This window comes from Mustela nigripes, chromosome 4, assembly GCF_022355385.1.
Source record: "Mustela nigripes isolate SB6536 chromosome 4, MUSNIG.SB6536, whole genome shotgun sequence".
Lineage (NCBI taxonomy): Eukaryota > Metazoa > Chordata > Mammalia > Carnivora > Mustelidae > Mustela > Mustela nigripes.
Window position 1 is genome coordinate 135,979,448 of NC_081560.1, and position 12,019 is coordinate 135,991,466.

A 12,019-nucleotide genomic window follows, 5' to 3' on the forward strand; every position below is an offset into this window, starting at 1 on the left:
CAGTGATGCCCCGAGAGCCTCCCAGCTCTGGCACTTCCAGAACCTCGGTTCTGCTTTGTTGCTAATCACCCTCCCCCAACGGGGAATATATTTCCCTGGGGAAAATGTCCTAACCTCTCTCTTTTCTCACTCGTAATAGGGCAAACGAGGAGGGTCCCCGGGAGGGTAACTCACATTTCCAGGTCTTCGTTCTGAGTTGGCTCATGCATGGCTGGGCTGGCATGGGACCTACCCCATAGTCTGACTCTGAATCAAATATTTCCTACCCCCTGGGCCACTTCTGGGCCCCCAGCTCACCGTCCATATACCCCAGACGTCTACGCTCCCACCCCAGGGCCCCCTTGAAGGAGTTCCTTCCACTGGTCCCACAGGTCTTCCCTCCTGTGCCTATGCTGGCTCTTCCCACTCTGAACTCCTATGAGGTGCTGGGAAGGCTGGAAAGAAGTAGGGGGACCAGCTTGTTCTGCTTTTGCACAGGACTTTTCTGGTGTTAGCATCTACATTCCGCAGCCCAGGAAACCGCTCCGTTCTAGGCGAATGGTTATGGCTTCTAGGGACTGTCCTGGTTTTCCGACTGAACCCACCACAGGCCCTGAAACCCCCCTCAGGATGGTTGGTGATCCCAGAAAGAAGGGACAGAGAAAGGAAACAGATCTTGCCAGGGCATTCGGTTTCCCCACTGAGGGGTCCAGAAGGCGAGAGATCAGGAAGGAAGGAAGCCCTCTCACCGTCAGCGTCCCGGGCTGGACCAGGGGGAGGATCCTCTCCCAGGTTCCCAGGGAGCCAAATGGGAGGGCCAGGGCCTGGCTGCAGGTGCGCGACTGGAGCAAAGGCTCACGCGGGCCATCCGTTGGGGCCGCCGGGCGAGCTGCCCGCGGTGAGTCTCACACCATCTTCAGGGACATGTAACCTGTCACTTGTAGAGGAATGACGTCCCAAAGGCCATGCAGACATGCCTGGGGCCCTGGCTGGGAAGCCAAGCTGTATAGGAAAAGACTGGACCCTTGCTGGTCTCGCAATTCAGGAGAAGCCCTCCTACTCTCTTCTTAAAACTGAGGCCCCTTCTCATAAGGGTGAGACCTCAAGCTGCACCTTGAGGGGCGGTACATACTGCGGAAAATCTATGATCATATTGAACTTACCTTTGGGTATCTTGCTTCCTCTACCTGCCCCCGACACTCCCACCTCCCCTTGCAAATCCTGTCACGAGACAGGCCTTCTGGTTCACACAGGCCCTCCCCACCTGAAGCCCAGCACCCCAACAACGAATGCTCCCCTGGGCTGCCCTTCAATTGGGCATCCATCCATATGTGTGCAGTCAGAACCTGTCCCCTCGCCAGAAGGCTCCTGGGATGCCAGCGGGTATTGACCATTCCCTGCAGGACCCACCCACTTGCCAGGTCCGGGGTCCTCCAGCTTGGTTTTCTGGGTTCAGGCTGGGGCCACACCCCTTAGGACTCCAGAGATGCCCCTTCCGGAGGCCAACAGCCCTTCCTCCATAGGCCCTGCCCTCCTGGGACACCACTGCTCTCTTCCCCCTCCCGTCATGGGGAACAGGGCAAAAAGCAAGCTGGGAAAGCTGCATTGAAGACCCTGACCCAGGCCCTACCCCCACCCCTACCCCCAAACAGACAGAGCCTCAGAGTCCGAGGAGGAGCCGGTGCCACCACACTTAAGCCTTTCCACATCACTTCCAAAGTGTGCACAGGCCTCCCTGAATGCGCCATCGTTCAGTCAGAGTTCCCTATGACCTAGCCTAACCGACTAACATCTCTCCCCCAGCCCCCCTCCTTCTCGTGTACCCTCCCACAGCTGCCCCCGGGGATGTCAGCTCCAGCTGGCTGGTCAGGAGCAGCCCTGCAGTGGGGAGACAACAGGGGACAGCAGGAAGGAGGGCCTGGGCTGACCTCTGTGGGAGGAAACGTTTGCATAACTGGTCCAGGATCCTGTCTCTAGAAGGAAGGGTGGGGAGTAGCAGAGCACAGTGGGCCTTTGGGACTGGAGGGGGCCTTGAGGACAGGTGGTTTGGTTTCCTCTGCCCAGCAGCAGGTTTCTGAGTCCCCTGCGGCTTTTGAAGGCCTTGGAAGCAGTCTGGGAGTGCTGCTGGAAGAAGGTGTCCAGCAGCCAAGGGTAGGAGAGAGGCTGTGGGATGTGAAGGAGGGGGGGTCTGGGGGGCAGTCAGCCTTCCTGGGGGACAGAAGGAGGCAGGGGGTATTAAAAAGAAAATGGGAAAACGGCTGGAATGGCCCAAGCCCCTCTGAGCATGAGCATCTGGCTTTCATAGGAGGCTCTTGTCTGGAATTCACCTGGTCCCCAAGGCCATCAAGTACATGTCCCTCACCCCATGCAGGGCCCTAAGAGGTCTGATCACAAACAGAGCTGGTTGTCTGACAATCACAGCAAAGAGAGTTGTAGAATTTCGCAAGGTCAAGCACAAAACAATCTGTTTCTGATTTTCCTCTTAACTTTGAGGAGGTCACTTCCGACTTTGAAAGGATTAGGAACCAATCCCACAGGACAGCATTTCCCAAAGTATATTCTGAAGGATCCTGGTTCTCCGAGATGTTACAGCTGGTGTCTAGGGGAAACTGAGTCATGCAATCAGGAACAGCTGAGAAAGACTGCATACCCCTCTCAGCCTCCTCTGTTCCCACGGTAAAGGGTCTGACGTCTGCAGCATCCCAGACTTCCTTGTTAGATCCTTCTTTACAAAGCGCTTGAAATCTCATGGAACTTCTATTTTGCAGAAACCTACACTAACTCAATTTTCCACTCGAACCAGTATGGAACTGTCAGTATCTCAGCTGAGTGTATTGTTCCCAGTTGCTTTTCAAGCCACCCAGTGAACTCATTTCACCCTAGCATAGCTGGGGGATAATTCCATTAACGTAGAAGGCGCCCTGATTGCTGAGTCAAAAAACACTTGAAATTCCGCATGGAGAAAAGCCAGTTTGCTTCTCTGAACTTCTGTAGCCTCCTTTGTAAAGTGGGATCTATCAGATCAAGTCCCACGGATTTTGAGGACTTTAGCTCTGAGTACGTGAAAGCCCACAGCTCAGCGCCTGAGGCGAAACAAATAATTGATAGAGGATAAGTGGAGACACCAGACTTCAAATGGGACAGAGAAGTGGCCTAAAGTCCGAGCCAGCGGGTGGCACCGAAAACAGTCAAGGAAAACCCAAGGACAACTGAGTCCCTCTTGAGAATAAACATATAGACTGGAAAGTACAGTACTTTGGGACAAGAATGGAAGGAAGAGAGAGAAAGAAAGAGATGCGTATTTGTGTTTGTGTGTGTTTTTTTAAATTCATTTATTTTTTTGAGAGAGAGACAGAGAGAGCATGAGAGGTGAGAAGGTCAGAGGGAGAAGCAGACTCCCCGTGGAGCTGGGAGCCTGATGTGGGACTCGATCCTGGGATTCCGGGATCGTAACCTGAGCTGAAGGCAGTTGCTTAACCAACTGAGCCACCCAGGCACCCCTGAATTTGTGCTTTTAAGAATTTTTGACTCAGGGCAGCCTGGGTGGCTCATTCGGTTAAGGGGGTCCACGCAGGTCATGATCTCAGGAGGTCCTGGGGTGGAGCCCTGCTGAGGGCTCAGTGGGGAGTTTGCTTCTCCCTCTCCCTCTGACCCTCCCCGCACTCATGCTTATGCTCTCTCTCTATATATTTATTTATATACATTTTTAAAGATTTTATTTATTCATTTGACAGACAGAGATCACAAGCAGGCAGAGAGGCAGGCAGAGAGAGAGGAGGAAGCAGGCTCCCCTGCTGAGCAGAGAGCCCGATGTGGGGCTCGATCCCAGGACCCTGAGATCATGGCCTGAACCGAAGGCAGAGGTTTTAACCCACTGAGCCACCCAGGCGCCCCTCTATTTATTTATTTATTTTTTTAAAAGATTTTATTTATTTGTTTGACAGAGAGAAAGCAGGAGAGCACAGGCGGGGGAGCAGCAAAGGGAGAGGGAGAAGCAGGTCCCCCGCAGAGCAGAGAGCCCACTTGCTTGTCCCTTGTGTCCCCACAACTCTGTCCCCAGTAGAAGACAGCAGGTTGTCTTGCTTACGGACGTATCCCAGAACTGGGGCAGGGCCTGATTCATGGGAGAAGCTCAGTCTACATTTGCTCACCGATTTGTGCATGAGGACAATCGCTAGGTTGTTAGAGCTAGAGGAGAAAGTGTTGAACCTCACGGTTTCCCAGATGGGGAACCAGAGGCACAGTCATTTGCCCAGCGGCAGGAAGGCAAACTTCTGCAAGCCAAGTCGGTCCCGCATGGCCTTGGGTTCTTTCTCATAAGCAGCAGTGGCCACTAAGAGTGGCAGCTAGTTATCTCCTCCCACAATCGGCCTGCCAGGTTATCATGAAGACAGATCTCAGGGGCGCCTGGGTGGCTCAGTGGTTTAAGCCGCTGCCTTCGGCTCGGGTCACGATCTCAGGGTCCTGGGATCAAGTCCCATATCGGGCTCTCTGCTCAGCGGGGAGCCTGCTTCCGTCTCTCTCTCTCTGCCTGCCTCTCTCTCCATCTACTTGTCATCTCTCTCTGTCAAATAAATAAATAAAATCTTAAAAAAAAAAAAAAAAAAGACAGATCTCAGAACAAATTGTGACATCCATAAATATATCTATAAAACAAACATTTATTGGCAAGTAGCCACAAAACTGGCTCCAACAATCTGTTCTGTAAAGTCAGGGAAGGCCCGGCTCTCTGCTTTTAGGCACTCTACCGCCTTGACCGAAGGGTCTACCCAAGGAAGCCGCAACCTTCTAGAGACTGCTGCCCACATCAGGCAACCAGGTACCTTGGAACGTGGGATCTTCAAGAATTTAGACCCACCCATCATCTTCAAGTGAAATTCTTTTCCTCTGAACAAGAAACGGGTGTGTGTGTCTCATTTTAGATAATCTGCATATCTTGAGTACTACTGATTTCACCCAAGGAGAGTGCATTTCTAATGCCTATTATGCTGGGGCACCCGGGTGGTTCAGTCGGTTAAGCATCTGCATATCATAAGCATATGATACCAGGGTCCTGGGATTGAGCCCTGCATCAGGCTCTCTGCTCTGTGGAAAGCTTGCTTCTCCCTCTCCCTCTGCTGTTCCCCCTGCTTGTGCACTCTCCTTCTCTCTGCAAATTAATAAATAAAATGCTTAAAAAAATACTTGTTATGCTAATGATGAGACATGAATTTCGTGGATGCATTCTGTCATTATGGGTAGGGTTCCCTGGGGTAATCAGTAAAGCTGTAGGGGTGGACAGAGAGAGGGAGGGGTGCAGAGGTGGGGGGAGCGATTATGTCTCTTAATGCCCAGGGACCACAGGTGGAAGTATTCCCACTCTGGAGACCACCAGCAGGAGCCCTCCCATCCACTCCCCACCAACGGAGAGGCAGTCATTAAACCTTCACCAGCACACCACGGCTAGCCGGGTGACCTCTGGAGTGTGGCCTATCTGACGAAATGACCCACTCTCCTGCATGATTACTTCTGGATGGGTGAGACTCTGTCCTGGCTGCCTTTAGAAATTATTTGGGACCGTGGGCAGCTGGGGTTGGTGAAGGATCTCAAGATGGCTGGGCAAAAACTTGCTCTAAAAACCATTGACTGGGTAGCTTTTGGGGAGATCATACCCCGAAACCAGAAGGCCATTGCTAACTCCCTGAAATCTTGGAATGAGACACTTACCTCCAAGTTGGCTACTCTCCCTGAGAAACCCCCTGCTATCGACTGGGCTTACTACAAGGCCAATGTGGCGAAGGCTGGCTTGGTAGATGACTTTGAGAAGAAGTTCAATGCCCTGAAGATTCCTGTACCAGAGGATAAATACACTGTTCAGGTGGACGCTGAAGAAAAAGAAGATGTGAAAAGTTGTGCTGAGTTTTTGTCTCTCTCAAAGGCCAGGATTGTGGAATATGAAAAACAGCTGGAGAAGCTAAGGAACATAATTCCGTTTGATCAGGTGACCATTGAGGACCTGAATGAAGCCTTCCCAGAAACCAAATTAGACAAGAAGAAGTATCCCTATTGGCCTCACAAGCCAATCGAAAACTTATAAACTTGAGGTGGGGAAAGAGCTCTGGCCCTCGTATTATAAACGCTAGACATTAAAAATAATGGATATGGTAAAAAAAAAAAAAAAAGAAATTATTTGGGACCTTTAAGATAATACTGATCCCTAAGTCCCTGTTGGTGGTGAGTCTGATTTCGCTGAGGTAGGGTGGGGTCTGGATATCAGCGTCCATTTACTTTTCATTTTATTTTATCCGTTTTTATTTTGTTTTTAAGATTTTATTTTTTTGGCAGACAGAGATCACAAGTAGGCAGAGGCAGGCAGAGAGAAAGGGGAGGGAAGTGGGGACATCGAGCAGAGAGCCCAGTGCAGGGCTTGATCCCTGGACCCTGGGTCATGACCTGAGCTGAAGCCAGAGGCTTAACCCACTGAGCCACCCAGGCACCCGTTTTTGTTTTTGTTTTTAAAGATTTTACTTATTTATTTATTTGAGAGGGAGAGAAAGTGTAAGCAAACCAGGGGAGGGGGAGGGGCAAGCAGACTCTGTGCTGAATGTAGAGCCTGATGTGGGGTTCCGTCTCTATATCACAACCTGAGCAGAAACCAAGAGGCAGATGCTCAGCTGACTGAGCCACCCAGGCACCCCTTGGCATGCGTTTAAAACTCACTAGGTGGTTGTAAACGGCAACCAGGGTCGCACTCAGACCTGTAGACACACTATCTATACCGCACATTCTAACAGTTTCTCTGAAAATTCATGGCAAAACCAGGATTGGTCCTAGGCAGCTAACCCCCAGCCCAGAGCTCCTGGCAAAAAGAAGGAAAAGTTACAAATAAGGGGTCACTTCTTCTGAGGTCTCAGTGTTTGCAGATGTGACTGGGGGCAGCCCACAGTACTTGGGGTCAGGTTAGGGGTGGGGGTGGGCAACAAAGGTGCCCAGGAGCCCAGGGAATGGTGTGCTCATCCCAAAGAAATCCAGGCTCCCTGCATGGCTGTCCCAGCCTCTTCTTGGGGCACTACTTACAGGGGCTCAGGGAGAACCCAGAGGGGCTGCTTCAGTTGGCTTGTCACCAGGGAAAACTTGAAATAGAAGAGGAAGTGCAGCTAGCTAGATGCCAAAACAAAGGCTAATGCAACTGGAAAGAAAACCTCCTTGGCTAGGCTTTCCACCAGGGAGAGGGAGATGGACGGCCCCCGGGGGAGCGGAGGGATGAGACCAGTACCTCAAAGAGAGGGTGTAAGGTGAGCTCTGCAGGGCTGTGGAGGGAAGCTAGTCCCCCAAAGAAGGGTAAAGACTTGGTGTCCTCCTCCTCAAAGGACAACTTTTAACACATTAGTAGGATGTCTTTGTGGCCCTTGGCTACCCTTTTCAGTGTGCTGTAGCAGTCCCTGGTTCTGCGTCCCTGCCCAACACAAACACCTGTGCAGGATGCGCTCCATTTGTACCCGGAGACTGAATTCCGTTTACTTCTCTGGGCAAGGCATTGCCTTCCAGCGGCAGGGGCCAAGGGCAGGCTGCCCCAAGATGGGCCACTTTGGCAAGAAGGTTATTTTGAACTGAGAACCATCAAAGCCCAGCATATTCAGGAAAAGCTCTTTACCTCCCCCCTCACCCACCTGAAAAAAATTTAGATGGAGAATCTGCTCCAGAAAGACACAGATAATCACATTATGATACAAAGTAGGCAAGGTAGGGGCGCCTGGCTGGCTCAGTCGGTTGAGCCCCCCGACTCTTGATTTCGGCTTAGGTCATGATCTCAGGGTTGTGAGATTGAGTCCCCCACCAGGCTCCACGCTGGGCATGAAACCTGCTTAAGATTTACTCTTCTCTTCTCCCTCTGCCTCTTCCCCTCTCTCTAAATAATAATAATAATAGTAATAATGATAAAATTAGGTATGGTAAAAAGGGAGGAACCTAGCAAGGCCTGTTTGAGCCAAGTCCTCTATGTTGCATCTTTCCCACGGTGGGGACCCAGCAAATATCTGTTTATTAAACATTTACTCTTTCTCATCTTCCTGTGAATTGCATTTCTTCTTTGAAGTCCCAGAACCCTAACCTTTTCTCCTTAGTTCAGAATGACACATGTACCTCATTTTGCCTGTCTTTGGGATTTTCACATCTATCTGGAGTCCTCATATGCCCTCATATGATTTCCTCCTGTAAATCTGTCTCATGTCACTTTGATTCTTAGTCTGGGTAGAAGGACCTTGAAGGGGACAGGACATTCTTGCTCTCCAACACTCCATATCCCAACTTTACTTTCTTCTAGGGCAGAGCCCTGGGAGTTGGAGTGGGGGCCTGGTCTGTCTGGAGATCTGTCTCACTCTGGGAGTGTGTGTATATGGGAGGCTTGGCAGTCCAGGGCAGGGGACTTAGACCGGGGTGCCATTCCTGCACTCACCACCAGGGACCCCAATGCCCCCAGCATTGCCTTGATCTCAACCTCTGGGCCACACATTTATTTATTTATTTATTTATTTACTTTCTTAAGGATTTCATTTATTTATTTGACACAGAGAGAGAGATCACAAGTAGGCAGAGAGGCAGGCAGAGAGAGAGGAGCCGGAGGCAGGCTCCCCGCTGAGTAGAGAGCCCGATGTGGGGCTCGATCCCAGGACGCTGAGATCATGACCTGAGCCACAAGGCAGAGGCTTTAACCCACTGAGCCACCCAGGCGCCCCATGGGCCACACATTTAATAACTGAATGCCGCAAACGATTGCCGGACTCCCAAGCCCCAGGATGAGCTCAGCCTGAAACAGCGGCTGAGTCAAGTTGGGTCAGTGGAAGACAGCCTCTGACCCCAGGCAGAGGAAACGCTCGGAGAGGAGAGGCTGGGTCAGACCTGGCTGAGAGTGTGCAGCAAGGGCCAGGGCCACCGACCTGGCCTGAGGATGTGTGGTGGGAGGGCTTCCCAGAGGAAGAGGCCCTGGGGGGGGGGGGGGGGGCGGTGGACAGGGTTGGGATCTCAACCGGCCTCAGAGAAGGGGGTTCCCGGAGACTTGGAAAAAGGTTAGTTGGGGAAACTCGCGGCCCCAGCTCCAAGGGGACCCCTTAGCCCCATCCTGGTTTGTCACACCTTCCTAACGAAAGTGGGTCCTCCACCCCCTCAGGCTGAGCAGCTCCACCTTTATTCCGTTCCCGGCTCGCACATTCATTTGCACACTTTTTAGCCCCTTAGCGGTTGTTAATTCCTGACCCCTTCCCACAGTCTTCCCTCTTGCCAACAATGGAAAGCACGCATTTCTACGTACCCCCGATTAGGTGGGCCGGCTTTCTCCCCCGCGCGCCTTTGTGCATACTATCCCACGCCCCGCTCCGCGCCCGAAGCACAGGCGTCTCCACAGCCTCAAAGGACTTCGTTTGCATAACTCTCGCCCCCTCCCCTCCCTACGCCTACAGCGGGTCCCGGACCACGGCTCCGCCCCCTGCCCGCCCTCTTCCAGAGGCTGGGCCGCGGCCTCGCGTCCATTGGCCGCTGGGCGGACCGGTCCGGGCCAGAGCTGTGATTGCCGCCAGCCCATGTCAGTCCCGGAGCGCGCGCGGGTGGCGGGGCGCGCGGCCGGGCTGGCAGCCGCAGGTGGGGCTGTTGTAGGCGAGGGACCTAGCCCGGGAGCCCCGGAGCCCCGGAGCCCCGCGGAGAGTGCCCAGGATGCCCCGCGGGGACTCCGAGCAGGTGCGCTACTGCGCGCGCCTCTCCTACCTCTGGCTCAAGTTCTCGCTGGTCGTCTACTCCACGGTGTTCTGGGTGAGTGACCAAGGGAGACCCTGAAATGGGGGGTGTGTGGTGCCGACACTCCCTGGACCGCCCCCACGCCGTACCCGGGTAGGGTCTAGACTTGGCTGCTCCAAGGAGGGCGTGGGGAGTGCAAGCCTGGTTCCTCGTCCCACTCTCCCTGGGAAGCAGGAAATTCTGGCGCCCAGGCTCAGCCTGAATTTCAGCAGCAGATGGGTCCGGAGCGTTGACTACGCGCTGACAACCACACAGGAGCGCTCCGTGGCTCACCTGTGTGCACCTGCCCAGAGCGTTGGTTTTCCGCGTCTGGTGCGTATTGGCTGGTGCGCTAGGCCGTGGTTACCGTGTGGAGCGCGCCCGCCGGCCCACCCGCCCCGCCGGGTGTTACGGGTGTTATGGAGTTTGCCTCCGCGTCAGCTTGTGGGGAAGAAGTGGTCTGGCTTTGTGGTCCGGATTGGGCAGGGAAACCTGGACTCCCACTAGCTACTTGCAGACGTCCCGGAGCGAGATGCTTCCCTACCAAGCTTCGGTTTCGTCCACGGTGGAAGGAGGATGGGCGTACCATGTTCGCGGAGTAGCTGGGAGGGTTCCACCAGGTCATGTATGGGGAGATCTCCAGCAGCTCCTGGATATCCGGTAACTTCCGCAGCCGCTGAGCCTTACCTCTTCTTGTGTATTGCTGGGCGGCAGGGTGTTGGTGGTTGGCCATGAACTAGGCTTCGAATCCTGCCGCTACCACTTTCTAGCTGAGTGATCTTGAGGAAGTTATTTAAACTCTCTAGGCCATAGTTTCTTCATTTGCAAATAGAAACAGTAATTATATTCAACTTTAAGGATGGGTGTGGAGATTGAATGAAGTAGGCCAAGTACAGTGCTCAGCACTGGGCGGGACCAGTGAGGAGCTTAAGTGTGAGCCATTATTGTTGTTGTTATTATTGTTATTGTTATTATTATTATTATTATTATTATTATTGACTGGGAAGCTGAGCCCTCCTGGTAAGCTGTCACGGAACAGTGATTCCTTTCTGAAGATTTCAGACTAGGCTGGACCTGCACCTAGAAATGAGAACATATTTCTATGGGTCAGCTCCAGACTTGCCACTCTAGAATCGTCTCCTGCCCCCACGAGCCACAGGGCAGGCTTGTCCGGGGTCTGGAGGGGAGATCTCTGGCTCTCATTCCTCCTGAGACATATGCACACTGTATTCTCTTCAGACCATCGCTGGATCTATTCTGTTTGCAGGAATAGCTAGATCTGTCTGATAACAGCTTTCACTTTCCATTTGACCCCTCTATGGATACAGCCTTGCCTGGTGCGCAAGGGATCCAGATTCTAGTCTTGTTCTGTTTTTGACTCACTGGGAGATTTTAGGCAAGTCACTTCCTTGTTTGGGACCTCAGGGCTGTTAAGTGACTTGCCAGTCTAGAGAAGTATGCTAAGCTCCACAGGTGATTCTAGTTTTTAATCAGGATTATCAACCGCTGGGCCTGATGGTCTCCCAGGCCCCTTGGTTCTGATTCTGGGATTCTTTGCCTGCCCCTTGAAGATAAGGGAAAACCGGGAGTCAGAAGGCAGGGGCTGTGTTTCTGGCTTCACCCCTTCTCTCCATGTGTACTCCATGACCGATCTCTTAATCCCCTTGCATCTCCATTTTCCCATCTATAGAATGGGTAACTGGTACCCTGCCCCACACCTCACCGGACTGTTTTTAGTGTTAGTGATACGGGAAGATAGTGACATGTGGATGAGACTAGTGCTGTACAAAAGGGAGTCCTACAGTTACAGTTGAACTTGATTGTCAAGATCTTGTTCTGTCACTGACCCCCGTGGCCTGGAGGGGACAACTCACTAGCCCTTGCTTTGCTTCTCTTGGGGCCGGGTGGGAATCAGAACTTGGAATCTTTCCTCTCCAGCCAACTGAGCTTGCCTTACCAAATCCTGGACTTCCCATCCCTGGAAATATTTGTGCTTAAAACCTACCCTACCCATGCCAAGAACTCAGCCACCTGCCAACCCTGCGAGGGCAGCTCTAGGGGCCAGATTTTCACTGCAGTGTAGAGGCCCAGTGTGAGGAAGTAATGGTTTCCTAGACTGGCCTTCCTCCTGATTGGAAACCCCTTATTGGAAGGCCCATTTTCTCTGGTACCATCTCTTGGGGTGAGGAATGGGGCTGAGGGTTACTTGCTTTATAAGCCCAAAGTACTAACACCTTCATCTCAGACTCAGGTTTGGATGGGGTTCTAAGTTTTAGCATACCCTCATACCTTCTGT

General features: G+C 52.6%; 2 protein-coding genes across 3 annotated transcripts in view; both read left to right on the forward strand.

Annotated features, from left to right (window-relative positions):
• The first annotated feature begins 5,533 nt into the window (after positions 1 to 5,533).
• Positions 5,534 to 6,144, forward strand: LOC132015225 (ATP synthase subunit d, mitochondrial-like). The gene has a single exon (XM_059395829.1). It carries the CDS (start codon positions 5,570 to 5,572, stop codon positions 6,053 to 6,055), a length of 486 nt encoding a protein of 161 aa, XP_059251812.1. The 5' UTR covers positions 5,534 to 5,569; the 3' UTR covers positions 6,056 to 6,144.
• Positions 6,145 to 9,544: 3,400 nt separating this feature from the next.
• Positions 9,545 to 12,019, forward strand: part of TSPAN15 (tetraspanin 15) — a 48,945-nt gene continuing 46,470 nt past the window's right edge. The window contains exon 1 of one of the 2 annotated variants that reach the window (XM_059397614.1): positions 9,545 to 9,759. In XM_059397614.1, coding sequence (XP_059253597.1) covers positions 9,664 to 9,759 — 96 coding nt within the window. In that variant the 5' untranslated portion in view covers positions 9,545 to 9,663. The remainder of the gene's footprint in view (positions 9,760 to 12,019) is intronic. The other variant, XM_059397613.1, reaches the window with a different exon arrangement.